General features: G+C 48.6%; 2 protein-coding genes across 3 annotated transcripts; one reads left to right on the top strand and one right to left on the bottom strand.

Annotated features, from left to right (window-relative positions):
• Positions 1-4,538: 4,538 nt before the first annotated feature.
• Positions 4,539-13,502, top strand: POLE2 (DNA polymerase epsilon 2, accessory subunit). 2 transcript variants are annotated; one of them, XM_078870441.1, is made up of 19 exons: positions 4,539-4,641; positions 6,050-6,150; positions 6,435-6,510; positions 7,007-7,084; positions 7,645-7,738; positions 7,923-7,997; positions 8,731-8,814; positions 8,978-9,034; positions 9,243-9,291; positions 9,441-9,513; positions 9,868-10,040; positions 10,919-11,008; positions 11,370-11,424; positions 11,735-11,794; positions 12,030-12,107; positions 12,238-12,346; positions 12,613-12,627; positions 12,884-12,951; positions 13,435-13,502. In XM_078870441.1, the coding sequence occupies exons 1-19, from the start codon at positions 4,547-4,549 to the stop codon at positions 13,451-13,453; spliced, it is 1,449 nt and encodes a 482-aa protein (XP_078726567.1). In that variant the 5' UTR covers positions 4,539-4,546; the 3' UTR covers positions 13,454-13,502. The 2 variants fall into 2 exon arrangements, with proteins under 2 accessions (XP_078726567.1, XP_078726568.1); XM_078870442.1 differs by having other exon boundaries at positions 12,613-12,789.
• Positions 13,503-13,768: 266 nt separating this feature from the next.
• On the bottom strand, positions 13,769-16,199 carry LOC144943189 (alpha-1,6-mannosyl-glycoprotein 2-beta-N-acetylglucosaminyltransferase-like). The gene has a single exon (XM_078870443.1). The coding sequence runs from the start codon at positions 16,156-16,158 to the stop codon at positions 14,806-14,808; it is 1,353 nt and encodes a 450-aa protein (XP_078726569.1). The 5' UTR covers positions 16,159-16,199; the 3' UTR covers positions 13,769-14,805.
• Between the last annotated feature and the right edge of the window lie 12 nt (positions 16,200-16,211).

Below are 16,211 nucleotides of genomic sequence, written 5' to 3'. Positions count from 1 at the left end.
TCATTGTAAAAATAAAGACAATCCACAGTGCAATTGTGATCATGAAACCCATTCTATGGACCTATGGTCTTTCAACGGAGGAATGGCAAAACTATATGAACTCTAGCCTGACGCTCTCATGGCTAAGCCGTTCCCAACATTGGCATTTAGCTCTTGAACATTGCCATACGCAATAATGGATTGTATAGAATGCAAAATCCTAATTTTACTGTCATCGCCAAGTCTACACACTGTTAACAAGGCTGTTGAATGCAGGAATAAAATATTACTGTACATTTAGAACTTTTGTGTGTCTCATGTTTTGAAGTTGATACATCATCAAGTTTTCTCCTGCTGCTCCGCACAATTATCGATATCCCCTAGTGTACGCTTCAATGACAACACGGATGGATGATGTATTTAATGACAATATTTTAAGCGCTTCATAATGACTACATTTAAAACGATCGTTAGGTATGGTCATGTGATGTGGCGAAAGGGTTATTCGCGTGTTATGTCTGCCTAAAGTTTCCCCTTCTCATAACCTCTGCCATTGGAGACGATAACCAAGGTATACGCTGTTCATGGTTTCCTCACCCAATGTCAAGCATAGACCGATGGACACTGGACTACTAACACGCTATCACTGCAACGTGTATAATGCATAGAATCAGCACAGGGATCAAGTCACCAGAGCCAATGCTTTGGATGTGGTCGCAACTCGCCATTGCTGATGACACGTTTCCGTGGTCGTTGTAAAGTTGTTGTTTTTTTCGGTAAAGTCGCGTATGTAAAAAATAAAATGAAAACAGCTAAATTAAATCACGACGTTTCGGGCGCAACACAAGCGTCCTTCTTCAGGTGGAGACAACGTAGCGAAAGCACAACCGCTTGTGTTGCGCCCGAAACGTGATTTAATTTAGTTTTAATTTAATTTTTAACCTATATGACTTTACTGAAAACCCCCCCCCCAACGAGTATGAATTCTTGCCCTCAAGAAAGCTTCAAATCTAGAACGTTGTAAAGTTGACACCCAACTTCCATGGACTTCCAAGTACTGTTCCAGTTTTATCATCACCACTATTTGACTCGAGGTGGCTGACTTCTGGATGCCTGCGCATGTGCCCGAGCCGATCACTGCTCCTTTCTGATGTCTGAAGTCTTTGTGTCACATTTAATTTATGAACGTCCAAAATGTATTTATTTTATAGTTTGTTACCGTACATCTTAGGTATGTACATATGAACGCCTTTTATTTTGGCCCAACACTGGTTCTAATACACAGTGCATCCTACGACTTTAGTTGCCAAATGACATGATAGTATTTATAGCGTTTGATACATCTCGGGTGAGTCATACATTACAGGAAATGTATTTCCTTTGTATTGATTTATGTTTGGGCAGCCTTTTAGATTGTTCATGCAATGCAGTTAATGTTGCCGTCATTTATATGTGCTTCATTGCTGAACGGTATTGCTTTTTATAATTATCCCAGTAAGATATAGAGCATTGAGGCAATGTTTCCAACCACATGCTAACACATTCCTGCGGAGGGAGCTGGTAGGAACGTTGGGTTGCTCGGTCAATGGCTAGGGTCAACGGCGGCGTGGTGTATTCCGCAAATATGCCCGACTGTGAGGGCGGACACAAGCCGGCGTGAGTAGGTTAAACGTTGAGTTTTATAAGGGCACCACGGGGTGACCAGCCCCTCCCCACCCAGCCCCACCCTTCCCACCCCCCACCCAGCCTCACCAGCCCCATCCAACCCCTCTCCACCCTCCCCAACCAGCCCCTCCCCACCTTCCCCTCTCCACCCAGCCCCATCCCTCCCATTTTTGGATGCACGACGGACGGACGGACACAATAATCCCCAGTGGGCTGGTGGAACCAGGAGGTTCCTACCAGTAACACTGGCCCAACGTTGCATGTGGTCACTGGGTTGGCGACCCGGGTCACTCTTTGCAAACGAGACTATCATCATCTCTCTCTCGAGTTTTAACCTGGTTGAACAGGTTAACGTGAACGTTAACAGTGCCGTATTGGAACCATTATAAATGAGTACAAGTATTTATATGTAACACGTAGGCTTTCGCGACCAATATCCATATTAGAGGTTTTTTGGGTTAGATCGCGTAAATATATAAATGTGTCGTTAAAACCCTCCACCACCCGACACAGCCAACTAGTACGGGCTGTCACGTAAACAGAACGTGGCCAATTCGTCACTTGTACAGCACACCGGTGTGTTGGAGAGCCAAGCCACAAAATGTTTTAAATGCATGCCTATAAATGGCAGCATACTTCAATAGGGATTAGCGTTGGTACGGCTATTTTAATACACCCAATAGACAGGAAGGACAAGATCAAAGAGCTCGCATAATGCGCATGTGTAGTAGGTTCCAGGAGACTTGGACGACGTAGTCGGAGGCACACTTATTTATTAACCACAATATATATTAAAGGCCGAGATATACAACACTCGAAGGGGTATCAGCCCCTTCACCCGTCTAACAGGGAGATCACACAATCTATGTCACGGCTAGCCTACTCATAGGTCCTCCACTACAGGGCTAGGGGAGGCTAGCTGACCCAGCTCTGGTTAAGCTGGGATTACGGCACCCTGAGTCCCCAGACCGGCTCTTACAAGAGCATCGGCTCTGGGCTCTCGGGGCCACGCCACTGGCTTGCCCTGGTCGGTCCTGAGAAGGACAGCGATCCAGGGGAGTCCCAGCGCCTATCTAGCCGGTCTTATCGCTTCGCTGGTTAAAGCTGAACACTGAACCCCGAGCCCTCCGGCTCACCGCCTTATATAGCAACTCCCCCACCGAGGGGTGGGGCCGGGGGGGATCCCAGCGCCGTGTTAGCCCCCCAGGCTAAACGGTGCGGACGTGGATGTAAGCACCTCTTGGCGTACGGGCATAACCACGCCCAGTGTGTTTGTTTGCCCTCCGTAACACCTCTACACATGCATAATGTACAACTATTGTACGTTGACTCGGTAAGCATGGTCAACACATCTACGCCTCGATATAAGGGGCCGTCCATAAATTACGTCACGCGATTTTTGACGATTTTTGACCCCCACCCCCCTCGTCACACGGCGTCACAAAAAGTCAGATCCCCCTCAAATATGACGTCACAAAGCTCTGATCCCCCCCAAAATAAAACACGCTTAAAATCGCTTTAAACTATTGTCATTGTAGTGCGTATTTAATGTGGCGCTGCACTCTGATGTTGTAGGAGAAAACATTGATTAAAACGTATATTTAATTAAGTAGAACGTGTTGTCTATATTTATTTAAAGTTGCGCATTTTGATATGACGTCACATTTCCCAAACCCCCCCCCCCACTCGTCACACATCGTCACATATGTCTAACCCCCCCCCCGGTGCGTGACGTCATTTATGGTCGGCCCCTAAGGAACGAAACAGTAAGACTTCTCCACAAATCTGGCTGTCGCCTGATGAAGCTAGTTGTAATTACTGGCGAAACATCGTACTCGGATTGTAAATGTTGTGGCTTGGCTCTCCAACACACTGGTGTACTACACTATACACTACACTATACACTACACTATATACTACACTACACACCGGTGCTGTACTAGTGACGAATTGGCCACGTTCTGTTTACGTGACAACCCTTACTAGTTGGCTGTGTCGGGTGGTGGAGGGTTTTAACGACACATTTATATATTTACGGGATCTAACCCAAAACAGCTCTAATATGGAAGTATTTATATGTTGGGGTGGCTCCTTTAAAATCAAAGGGCCCTGCTTGAGGCCCCTACTATTGCCCCCCTGCGTTAGCCTGGCCTCGGCTACAGCACTATGGCAAATACATTTATCATTTGCGTTGTTGTGGCAATGTGGAGAGTACCAGTAATACAAATGCTGATGTGATGTGTACGAAATAAACTTCGCTTTTTTGTGTGGAAGGATATATGGGAAGGGAGCGTATTGTCCCATTAACTGTGTTACCTATTACAGATTTCCTTCGCTGTGTGCGGGTTCAGTTTATGTATATTTCGCGTATGTGAGGCTAAAATTGAAATACAAAATTCACTATGTGCGGTTTGCATTCACCAATATGCGGCACTGCGGTCGGGCGTGGGACAACGTTGTGCTGTGTGCACCATGTGCGTGCTCCCCTCTCTGCCCCCATCCTCTCCTCCTCCCCCACCCGCGCCTCCTCCCCCTCGCTAGCCCCCCTCTCCTCCGCCCCTCTCCTATCTTCTCCCCCAGCCGCGCCTCCCCCCCTCCCCTAGCCCCCCCTCTCCCATCCTCTCATCCTCTCCTCCCCCGCCCTCCACTCCTCACCCCCTCTCCTCCCCCCTCTCCCCCTCCCTCCCCCTCGCCCTCCCCCTCCTCCACCACCCTCGCCCCCCCCTCTCCACCCCGCCTCCCCCTCCCTCGCCCCTCCCCCTCCTCCCTCGCCCCTCCCCCTCCTCCCTCGCCCCTCCCTCGCCCCCCTCCCCGTTCCCCCTCCCTCCCCCTCCCTCTTCCCCCTCCCCCTCCTCCCACACCCTCGCCCCTCCCTCTCGAGTTTTGGCGGGAAGGCGCGAAGATGGCGATGAGCGAGGCGAGCGGAGCGGCTGCGGTGGCGGCTGCGGCGCGCACTGTGGCGGCGGCCTTCAAGATGCACGGCCTCATGCTCCGCAGGCGCGTTCCTCTCCCCATTCCTCACCCCTCACTGCTCATCCCTAGCACTCTTCCTTCCCCGTCGTTGTCACCGTTTCGCCCTCGTCTTCTCGCCGTTCAAACTCCCCAGTGCGCTAGTGCTGTATAACGCAACCTGCTTGTAACGCGTGTCTGTGTGTGTGTGGCTCAAATGAGATGTGTGGCTCGCAAAGTTGTCTGTGTTGGGCTCACGGACACGTGCGGCTTACTTAAGTTGTCTTTGGTTTGTGTCTCGCTGAGATGTAGGTGTCTGACTCACTCAAATGTCTGGCTCTTTGAGCTGTGTGTGGCCCACTAAGTTGTCTTGTGTGTGAGTTATTGAGTTGTTCATGTGGCTCACTGAGTCGTCTCTGTGGCTCACTGAGTTGTCTGTGGCTCACTGAGTCGTCTGTGTGTGGCTCACTCAGGTGTCTGTTGTCAACCTGTAACTCAGATATCTGTGCGGCTTAGATGTGTATCTCACTAAGGGGCCGTCCATAAATGACGTCACGCACCTAGGCGGGGGGGTCAAGACATTTGTGACGAGGGGGGGGGGGTTGAGAAATGTGACGTCACATCAAAATGCGCAACTTTAAATAAATATAGACAACACGTTCTACTTAATTAAATAGACTTTTTAATAAATGTTTTCTCCTACAACATCAGAGTGCAGCGCCGCATTAAATACGCACTACAATGACAATAGTTTCAAGTTTGAAGCATGTTTTTTTTGGGGGGGGGGGCAGAGCTTTGTGACGTCATATTTGAGGGGGGGTCTGACTTTTTGTGACGCCGTGTGACAATGGGGTGGGGGGGGGTCAAAAAATCGTCATTTATGGACGACCCCTAAGATGTAGTTGTCTGGTCCACTGAAATTTCGGCTTCAATGAGTTGGGTGTGTCATTGAGGTGTTGGTGTGTGGTGAGGAGCGGTGGCGCAGTGGTTAGCGTGCTGTGCTATGAACCCGACGACCAGAGCTCGATTCCCGCTCATGCCCAACACCAGTGATAATTATCTGAACCGGTCCTGGGCCTCCTCTAGGTCGAATCAGCCTCAAATGAATACCTGGTATAGTGTGTAAACGTTGCCACTTGGAAGACGAAGGTGACCGGACGAGGTGATGGCCACCACCCCTTCGTGTGCTGTGCCGGCCTTCATAGGCGCTCACTAACAGCACTTGCCCCAACAGGCTGTGCTTGCTATACGGGGGGGGGGGGGTGGGGGTTTTTGTCTTGGTGTGTGGCTCACCAAGATGTCTGGATGTGTGTCTGACTGGGATGTAGGTGTAACTCACTGAGATGTCTGGCTGTGCGGCTCACTGAATTGACTCTCTGCGTGTGTCACTGAGGTGTAAGTGTCTGGCCCACTGAGGTGCCTGGCTCATCGAGATATCCGGGTGTGTGTGACTCAGTGAGGCACGGAAGTTCCTGAGCAATGCCCTGGCAGGAATGGGCTCAGTGGAGTTGGAGAACATGCTGGAGCAGGTGGTGGACGCGGTGCAGAGACAACCACGTATGTGTCGCTCCTCCTCATCGAACCCTGGACTCTTTCCCATCACAGCACCTCCCATGTGGAGCAAATTGCAACTTACCTGAGCTTATGCCACTTTAAAAACTGTTCATCAGGAAACATTTTTTTACAATGTAGTTTTTAGTATCCACTCTCTCTGGCCTCGCTGTGTGCTGTGAAGAAGGGCCATTACCCAAAACGTCACCTATTATATATGTATTCATTAGTGTTATTGATTAATGTGTTGGGATTTGTGTGACGAGTGACCCTGTATTTGTGCGTTCCAGTGGCGTCCAGCATGGTGGAGCTCGCAGTGGTGGAGGCAGCTGTGCAGGAATGCAGATCATCGAGCCCAGAAGAATCGTAAGAAGCCTCCGCATGTACTGTTTACGTCTTCCACAGCGGCAAGCACCGGCATCACGCTTTGGTGCAGCAGTTCTGAACCCGTCTGTCGCACCACTCCAGGGGAAGGGTTTGAAAGTCTCACAGCCTCTGATGCCTTACTAACCACGTTGACTAGAGCCGTGAACATGTGATCTCTGTGTATGGCAGCCTCAGTAACCTGCTGGGTGGAAGGTGGGGGTGGGTTTGGGGGACCAGTTGTCTTGATTGGGGAGGGTGGGGGCGCTACCATTCCCAAAGGTTGAGAACCACTGCTTTCGTGGTGGAGAATTGAGGAGGCCTTTGCCCAGCAGTTGAAAGTTACAGGTTGACAACAATGCAATTAAGTGGTTCACCTTCTTTATTCGTTGATTTATGCCGATATTTTTGTGGCACTCATTAAAAAGGCTCCAATTGTTTGTCTTTATGGTTGTCTTTAGTTTTACAGATGTCAAGAACCAGATTTTCTGTTTTTCAGAGAGAATGTTCTTAACATCATCAGTGCATTCGATATCCCGAGGTTCATCTACAACCACGAGAGGAAAAAGTTGATACCGTGAGTAGAGTAGCTAGTTCCTTTGTATTCCTTTGTACCTTTCCTATGCATAAATGTTTTCAACACTCCTCACAATTCGACCATCTACCTGCTGGAATTTAATACCCTATTTCGCCAGTTTCTTACATGCCAATATGACTACTTGTTGTAGAAAATGTTCAGTAGACATGTTTCATGCTTTTATACTCAACATTCCTGCATGGCGATACAATGTTAAAGATAGCATTGGATATAGATTTGAAGCTTCGTGACTGCAGGAATCCATACTCTTTGGTTCTTTTGGTAAAGTCACGTAGGTATAAAATAAATCACGACGTTTCGGGCGCAACACAAGCGTCCATCAGGTGGTGATGATGATGGACGCTTGTGTTGCGCCCGAAACGTCGTGATGTATTTTATTTTATACCTACGTGACTTTACCGAAAGAACCAAAGAGTATAGCATTGGATATTCATGATTCAATCTATGCCTCATGCAAATTGCGTCGTGTTTTATGTTAAAGCAGCATTTATCATTGTCCTGTGAGTTACATGGGTGTACGCATATGTGCATCCCCACAGGCTGGCCATGACGAACCACCCTCCGCCATGCCTCATAGCCTCCCCTCGAGACAAAGCTGCAGTTTTCCGGGAGCGATACGCCATCCTGCAGCAGGTGACCTCAGTAACAGTCGCTCATTGCTGCATCATTAATCCTCTGAGGCTGTAGTTTACATTCAACTGCAGTAGTCTTTATCACACAAATTTCTGTATGCTGAATGGAATCGGTGATCCAAGTCATTACTTGGATCTGCTCCACCGTCGCATGAATAGAGGCTCTGTGCTGTCCAATGTCGCAGCGGACCCACCGGCATGACCTCTTCACCCCTCCTGTGGTCGGATCAGTCACAGAGGAAGGACGCAACAAGTTTCAGGTGAACTGCTTGAAATCCATCTTTGTACATAGTTTCATGGGATCTGCTTGTGTAACTGCAGTGAAGCAAGAAACACTGAACGTTTAGACTACTGCAGCGAGTGAATTGGTACTCCTAATGTTTTAATACCAAATGGTGCATTGACAAAAAAATAACAGTTTTGCAACAGCCAGAATCCAAATCCTTGTATTGAAAGTAATTGAAATAATGTATGTAAGGTCGTTTACAAGTTGGTCACTGTGTGCCTGCATTGCAGATATGCACCTCTGTACATGAATGACATTGCTTCTCCATAATAGAGGTTTTTGGGTTAGATCGCGTAAATATATAAATGTGTCGTTAATGCCCGCCACCACCCGACACAGCCAACTAGTAAGGGTTGGCACTTAAACAGAATATGCCAATTCGTCACTAGTACAGCACAATCTGAGTACGACGTTACTCCAGTAATTAGTTGTAATTACTGGCGAAACGTCGTACTCAGATTGTAGGTTGTGGGATCGCTCTCCAACACACCGGTGTGCTGCACTAGTGACGAATTGGCCACGTTCTGTTTACGTGACAACCCTTACTAGTTGGCTGTGTCGGGTGGTGGCGGGTTTTAACGACACGTTTATATATTTACGCAATCTAACCCAAAAACCTCTTATGGATGATATTGGTTGCGAAAGCCTACGTGTTAAACTGACATAGCTTCTGTTGTGTACTTGTACGATGCATGTGTGTGTTGCAGCTGAAAACAGTGGAGTTTCTTCAGGGCAGCACTGCCCAGTTGGGAGAGGTCATTGTGCTGGGAATGCTGACCCAGCTCAAAGAGGTTAGTGGTCAAAAGTTGACATCACAGCTGTATCGAGTCCATGTTATTCCGTGGCTCAGTTACTAGTAATTTACGTCTGAAATATTATGTACGTTACAAATTGCATTCTTATTGGTTGAAAGTATAAACCACCCCAGCTACTTTCTCCTCTTTCATTTTACAGGGGAAGTATTACCTGGAAGACCCCACTGGGACTGTGCAGCTTGATCTAAAGAATGCCATATCCTTTAAAAAATGCAGCCAGTAACGACCCATAAAACTGTTGATGCATAGTCACCCATATTAATTTTAAGCTTTCATCTTTGATGATGAATGCTTTATGGTGCCGCGTACTTGAAAGTGCAATTATGTAATTGTTATATTTGCCAGCTAAAGCAAGGATTTGATGTTATCGTTTTGTCACCGCAATAAGACTTGACGTATCACACCAGTTCCACAATGGGCTCTACACGGAGTCCTGCTTTGTGTTGGCTGAGGGTAAGTTCCTTCTTTCTGCCAATCAGAAACTGCACAATCCATTGCAAACTACTGCATTACTATGATGTGTATTTTTCCATTGGAACATTGTCAAATGTTATTAAATCCTTATTGAAGGTACGTGATGTTTTAATACGTGTGCCCTTCAGGTTGGTACGAGGATGAGGTGTTTCACGTCAACGCGGTTGGCTTCCCTCCCACGGAAGCGGCAAAGATATCCAGGTGTGGGAATGGTTGCCACCAGTGTGGGCATGACGTTACGTTTGTGATACGTTCAAGATTTGGATCGGATGAAATTATCACATACTCGATTTAAAGCTTTCGTGACTGCAGGGATTCATCTTCTTGGTTCTTTCGGTAAAGTCATATTTCAGACGCTGTCTTTCCGACAGACCTGTTCTTCACCTGAGGACGGCTGCTTGCGTTGTGGCCGAAACGTGAGAATTATTTTATTATGTTTTATTTTTATTATTTTATTCTTTCCCTTCTACGTGACTTTACCGAAAGAACCAAGAAGATGATATCACACACTCCTCGAGATGTATCTTCACCACTACCTGATGTGTGTGTCTGCAGGACGTACTTTGGAGATGTGAACCTGTTTGGGGGGCCGTCGCTCACGAGTGTGAAGGCCTCGGCAGTGCTGGCCAACATCGAGGAGCGCAATACTGACGCCATGTTTGTGTTCGTCTCCGACGTGTGGCTCGACCGCACGGACGTCCTTGATCGGCTGAGGCTCATGTTTACTGGTAGGACAGCCCTCGCAACGTGTGGAGAACAGAGCTACAGCAGAAAGCTCTCGGCAGGGCGGCACTTATCCTATTCTCTGGATTATAAGATGGTTTGGAGAGGAAGACACGTCCCAAACTTTAGGAACATTTTTTAATAAAACTTTTATAATCAGGAGAATATAGTATTACGGAGAGCCATCTTCCCGAACGTGCTATCAGATGCAGGCAGTGTGCGCAGCGGCTTTTAATATGAACAAAAAATATTGGTTATCACAAAAAGCTGGCTCTCGTGGGGTATACTCGAGTGACAGTTGTCTTTTGGAAGATTATTCTAAAATAGCTGGTGGTATTCTGTGCTCGGGGTAGTAATGTATTGATATAGAGAACCGTCTGAATGAGATTAACATACATATTTGGCAAGACACAATGTCGTCTACAAATTACAAGATGCACACCCCCAAGTTTTTCTTTAAAATACATATAAAAAAATGTATGATCTCGGAGAGTGCCGTACATTTCATAGTCTTCATTGTTATTCATATAAAATATAGTAACTTGTGTAGTTCCTCTGCTAAGGGTTGAATCTACATTGTTGACCATACACAGTTACTGCACATTATTGAATGTTGTATATTGAAAACTATTCTTTGTGCAATCGTAATGCGGCAATTCCAATTGACTAAGTACACTTTTAGCATATCTTGGTGTTGTTTACACTCGAGTCGGATGTACTTTTGTCAAAGTATATCAGCATCTTCATGATGGTGGGGTGTACATTACAGCGGTGACATAATGGAGAGTGATGCCACGGTGGTAATATTATGTTGACTCATCTTGCTGTGTAGACATGCAATTATTGTTTAATTCACTCGACTTGTGTCTTCACTTTCATGCAGGATACTCGGGTGCTCCACCCACTTGCTTCATATTCTGTGGAAACTTCAGCTCGGCTCCTTATGGCCGCAACCATACGTCTGTGCTTATAGGTAGTGCACACTTGTCCAGTATCATTCCCATTGGTAGCACATTCACTTTAACAACGGACCCAAGGGTAAAGCACACACGCATCCAACATCAGATCGGCAGATAATGCACGTCCACGATCATACCCACGGGTAGTGTACATATGTCCAACAACAGACCTTTTTAATATCAAGACTTGGGGTGACACCATGGAAAATATATTTTCTAGGTTCAGCTGACAAAGGTCCTCACTCTGTATTGGCATTGTGCATGAACACACAGCACATACATAGCCACTGAAAGCTACACGTATACACCTACCAAAGCAGATTGATTCTAACTCATTTTTGCCCTGCCCTTCACGTGATGTTCTTTTCTTAACAGATTCGCTGAAATGTTTAGCCGACATCATTTGTGAGTTTCCCTCCATTCTTGAAAGGTAAATCAAACTAATGTGTTGAGTAAGAATTCTCCTAAGTGGCTCGAGTGCCTAGGTTTACTCGTAAGTAAACTAATTACTTAATGCACATGGGCTGGGGGCGCCTGTTTGTCTTGATGTGCAACGTGCCATCTTATAGTAGGTCCGTTCCAACAAACATTTCCCCAGCAGCTTAGCCAGAACAGAGTGGAGCTTGCTTCCTGTGCCCGTGGTATTTTTTTTCAATGAAATGTTTTTACTTGAGCATATTTATCAATATATGTACAAGCAAATATATACGTGCATGCATGCTTTGTTTGTGTGTGTGCAGCAGCCGATTCGTGTTTGTTCCAGGACCAGAAGATCCAGGGCCCGGAGCTATTCTGCCAAGGTACTACTAATGGCACAAGCAACAAGCTTGCCGCCTTGTACAGTGTGCAAGGACTTTAATGAGGTGCTTCTTGGTGCAAGGCTTAATTGGAGGTTTGGGATTGAGCATTATAGTTAAGTTTAAAGAGTTAAGTTTAAATATATAGTTGATTGGGTAAAGTGATGGGAGTTATGGATGGATTTATGAATGCAGACATTACTATGTATGGGTAACATTTAAAATTTTTTTTATGAAGGTCTCCGCTTGCCGATCACATTACGGCAGAGTTCAGAAGACGCGTGCCCTCCGCCATCTTTGCCACAAACCCTTGCAGGTGACAACCACTCCCAGTCACACCACAACTCTTGCAAAATTCACCACACTCATTCACATGTGTCCTCACCCTTAGAATGCGTAGTTGGCAGGTGTTCAGTTCAAGCGGGTATGCACGTGTGGTCTCACAGGCTGCAGTACTGCACACAGGAGGTGGTGATATTCCGAGAGGATCTGGTAAACAAGATGTGCCGGAACTGCGTGCGCTTTCCAAATCCTGGCACGGATATCCCCACCCACGTGCGTAACTTTGTCTTTCACCTTTCAATCTATGACCTCCAATCCCTGATCATGATCTTCACACTTAATTGTATTAGCTGTCTGTTGCATTATTTCAATAATGAAATTTCTGACATTTAATTCCTCTTTGCAATGCGTTGCAGTATCTTTGCGACCTTCACGTTTATAATCATTATCTCAGGTCTCCCTTGCAAAGTAAATGTGCTCTCTCAGTGGGCCCTCTCCTGATTGCAGTATTTTTTTGTGTTTGGGTGTCCTTGTTGTAGTTTGTGAAGACACTGGTGAGCCAGGGCCACCTGTCATCATTGCCACTGTTTGTCAGCCCTGTGTTCTGGGGCTACGACTATACCCTGTCCCTCTACCCGCTTCCTGACCTGCTCGTGTGTGCCGACAAGTACGACCCCTTCAGCATCACCAACACCGAGTGCATGTGCATCAACCCGGTATGCTGCCCTATCCACACCCATGGCCACATGGATTTACTTTGGCAAAATATGAATTCCTCTTCATAACCCATATGTGTAATGTGCATTCCAGGGCTCCTTCCCTCGGAGTGAATTCAGCTTTAAAGTTTACTACCCATCCAGCCGGACTGTGGAGGACAGGTGAGAGCTGCAATTATGATACACCTGCCACCTTGCATGCAGTTAACATGTTTGATTGATTTATATGCCACAAATACAGCGGTAGTACTCGCCCCTTGATGGCCATATTTTTAAAAGTATGTTTGCCTTTAAACACAATCCACGTGACATGAGAGAAGAGATAAATAAGAGATATATATGTCGTAGAAATATAGACAAAAATATCCATGAAATAAGAGAACAGTTGCAGAAAAGACTGATAAAATAAATGTATTGGCCTTTGTTGCTTAGCTTATGTTTCTTAGTATTTGAATGTCCTTTGTATGTGATCCCCTATTTTCTCATAAATCCAGGACCTCTTGAGTTACTTGGGGCCCTCGGTTTTTGCTTGGCATGATTATGTCAAGCACCACCGCTGCACATAGGAAATTGAAAATGTCCACTTGTACTATAAAGAATGCTTGTACTCACTGTATGGTGCGTGTGCTCCTCTGTTTTTTGCAGTAAACTACAAGATATGTAGATAAAGCAACAAGGGAGGAGGGAGCATCATGAGGAAACAGAATCGCAACTCCGAATTGCACTGCTGTTGTGTGGACCTGAGCTGTCCCTTGTCCTCAAAAAGCAGTCACTCGTTCTGCATAGCTGTACTTCCACACCTACGATTAGCGCGGTTGGCTGTGTACCAGAGGTCGCAATCGGGTACCCAATACCCGTACCCTACCCGATACCCGGCTACCCATACCCGGCCAGGTATCGGGTAGGGTACGGGGTTCCCGTTTGCGACCCTGGTGCGGCCGGGTACGGGTAAGGAATCAAAACCCGTTTGCGACCTCTGCTGTGTACGGTGCGAAATAAGTTCTACATACATATTGTAGGTGGCGCACATTAACATAAAACAGATGCATTTAAATTCACATTTCCAGGATGTGGAAGAATCTGGTAAAAATGAAACCCATACTGCAAGCTGCCAAACACAAGAAAGATTTTGGAAATTAATTTAATATATTATATGGGATGTGCTGCTAAAGCGTACATACATATATTAATATTGAATAAATACATCAAGCCCACACATGTAAACTGTTAATGATTTTCTGGTGTTCTCTATATGCTCTGTATAGATGCTCCTGTAATTTGGTTATTTTTGCATTGTTTTTATTTGCTTAATTTGTTAACTTAATTGTATTTTGCAATCTTGGTGCCCTTTACTTGCACCTGGTTAAATAAATATGCTTAAACCTGTAAAACGCTGCTCGTCTTATAATAATGCGTTGACTCCATATTTGCTGAAGACACCGGTTGAAACTTCATGTTTACTCAAATATGTGGAGCCCAGTTTGAAAGGATCACAATTTTGCCGTCAGCCAGACCTTGTCAGATTACTCAATTCCCAACATCCATTGCTTGTGCTTTGGGTCGATGGCTTCTGTTTGCACTTTGTTGAGTTCGCATTGGTAGTCATGAGGCCGCACTTTGGCTGTTCCACAAGTTCTGCTGCGAAAGAGGGCGAGTCCAATCAGACTCTGGTCCAGGCACTACTTCCTGCAGCCCCCCACACTTTGTGTTCACTTGGGCCATGTGGGACACCCTATTCCCTCTTTTCCACTGCAAGTAAGCTAAGCAGCTGAGAAAGTGCCAGCTTATTTTCCCACGGCAAAACCCAAGTCGTGCAGCTCATGTCAGATGCACTGAATGTGTCGCGATGAAGTTGTGATGTTATGTCCTTGCAGTCTACTGACTGCGTTATTTTCCGCACCCATAGCCCTGCTTAGCCGTAATGTCTCGGGAAGCCAAAGTGTCATGTTTTGGTTCTACAAATACTGAGAGCCCCGCGCCGGCTCGGATATGCCAACTAAGAAAGTCCCTGCGACATCACGAAGAAGGGCCCGATATCTCGCCGGCGAGGAGGGAATAATCGAGGCGAGGCGAGGTGGTGCGATTCTCTTGGCTCAGACAGAGCGCCCAGTCACGGGGGTCAGCCCACCCCCCGTTGAGCCGGGGCCGTACGGCGGCCGCCTCGTTCCTCGAACGGATGGAGAGCGCGGCGGGGAAGAGAGCGCCCTCCATCTGTCGCAAAACGCGCATGGCGTGCGCCCTCTCCTGCTGCACGCCGCACGAGTCGCGGTGGTGGTGCATCCCGCAGCCGCCGCCCGTGTGCAGGACGCGAGGCAGCCGCGTGGCCAGCACCAGCATGGCCCCGCGCGGGACGCAGTCGACGCTGGCGAGCTGCACGCTCCAGTCCCAGTTGTAGTCGTCGCAGGTGCAGAATGCGCGGCCGCACCGCGACAGCTTCTCGTAGCCCGTGCGCATCACGGCCATCCCCGTGTTGTGGCGGCTCGAGTGCCACGGGGCCACGTCCACCGCCTCTGTCCCTGCTGCCGCCGCTGCCGCCCCCCCGACCGCGGGCCCGAGCACGCCCAGGCTCAGCAGGTCGCAGTCGGCGCAGTTGAGGCGGCGCACCTCGCCCATGGACGCGAGTAGGGCCAGGGCGTCGGGCAGCACGAAGTGGTCCTCCTCCAGCAGCAGCACGGGCCCCGGGTGGCCCCGCAGCATCCGTAAGCCACGCCACACGAAGTGCAACTTCCACCACCAGTGGTGCTTTGCCTGCGTGAAGGCCGCCTCTCGGTAGTGGCCGAAGCGGTCAGGGGTCGCGGCGTTGGTGCAGCCCAGGCGCTGCGCTTCGAGAGGACTCGCGTTCCGGGGGCAGTCGCGCGGGTCCGGGCCCGGGAAGGAGGCCGCGTGGAGCTGCGCGCTGAACGGGTAAAAGATCTGCAGCACCTGGCAGAAGCGCACCCCGCGCACCACCGCGTCCACCTCCTCCGACACCTCGTCGTGGCTGAAAACGAGCAGCGCCGTCTCGATGCCCCGAACGGCGCCGAGCGACTCGACGAGCAGGCGCAGGTGCGCGGCGCGGGAGTGGACCTGCACAACCACGACGGGCCCGCCGGGCCGCCACGTCAGGGCGCGACCCGCGTTGCGCGGCCTCTGCTCCGCGTTCATCCGCAGCACCAGGCGACGAATAGCGGCGGCGGGGTCCGGGCTACGGGGAGATTCCTCGGGCGCCACCGGGGCCACGGGGCCCGGCGGGAACGCGGGGGCCTCGGGGCCCTCGGGGCCTCGTTCGACGCGGAGCTCGGGTCGGAGTCGCGCCCTCAGCAGTAACAGCAGCAGCAGCAGCAACGAGGCCCCAGAGGCCACGCGGGCCCACAGCACGGAGACGCGCATGGCCACATGAGGCCGCGCGCTGCCTCTCCCCCCAATAGCCCCCCACCAATAGC

Source organism: Lampetra fluviatilis, chromosome 30, assembly GCF_964198595.1.
Source record: "Lampetra fluviatilis chromosome 30, kcLamFluv1.1, whole genome shotgun sequence".
Classification (NCBI taxonomy): domain Eukaryota; kingdom Metazoa; phylum Chordata; class Hyperoartia; order Petromyzontiformes; family Petromyzontidae; genus Lampetra; species Lampetra fluviatilis.
Note: the sequence above shows the minus strand (reverse complement) of the source record. Positions and strands in the feature narration are given on the sequence as shown.

Excerpts from the sequence above, each read along its gene's own strand:
- POLE2 (XM_078870442.1), top strand. The coding sequence starts at position 4,547 with ATGGCGATGAGCGAGGCGAGCGGAGCGGCTGCGGTGGCGGCTGCGGCG. Across the intron at positions 6,151-6,434 it reads CGCGGTGCAGAGACAACCAC|TGGCGTCCAGCATGGTGGAG; the intron begins GTATGTGTCGCT and ends TGTGCGTTCCAG. Across the intron at positions 11,795-12,029 it reads CCCGGAGCTATTCTGCCAAG|GTCTCCGCTTGCCGATCACA; the intron begins GTACTACTAATG and ends TTTTTTATGAAG.
- LOC144943189 (XM_078870443.1), bottom strand. The coding sequence starts at position 16,158 with ATGCGCGTCTCCGTGCTGTGGGCCCGCGTGGCCTCTGGGGCCTCGTTG.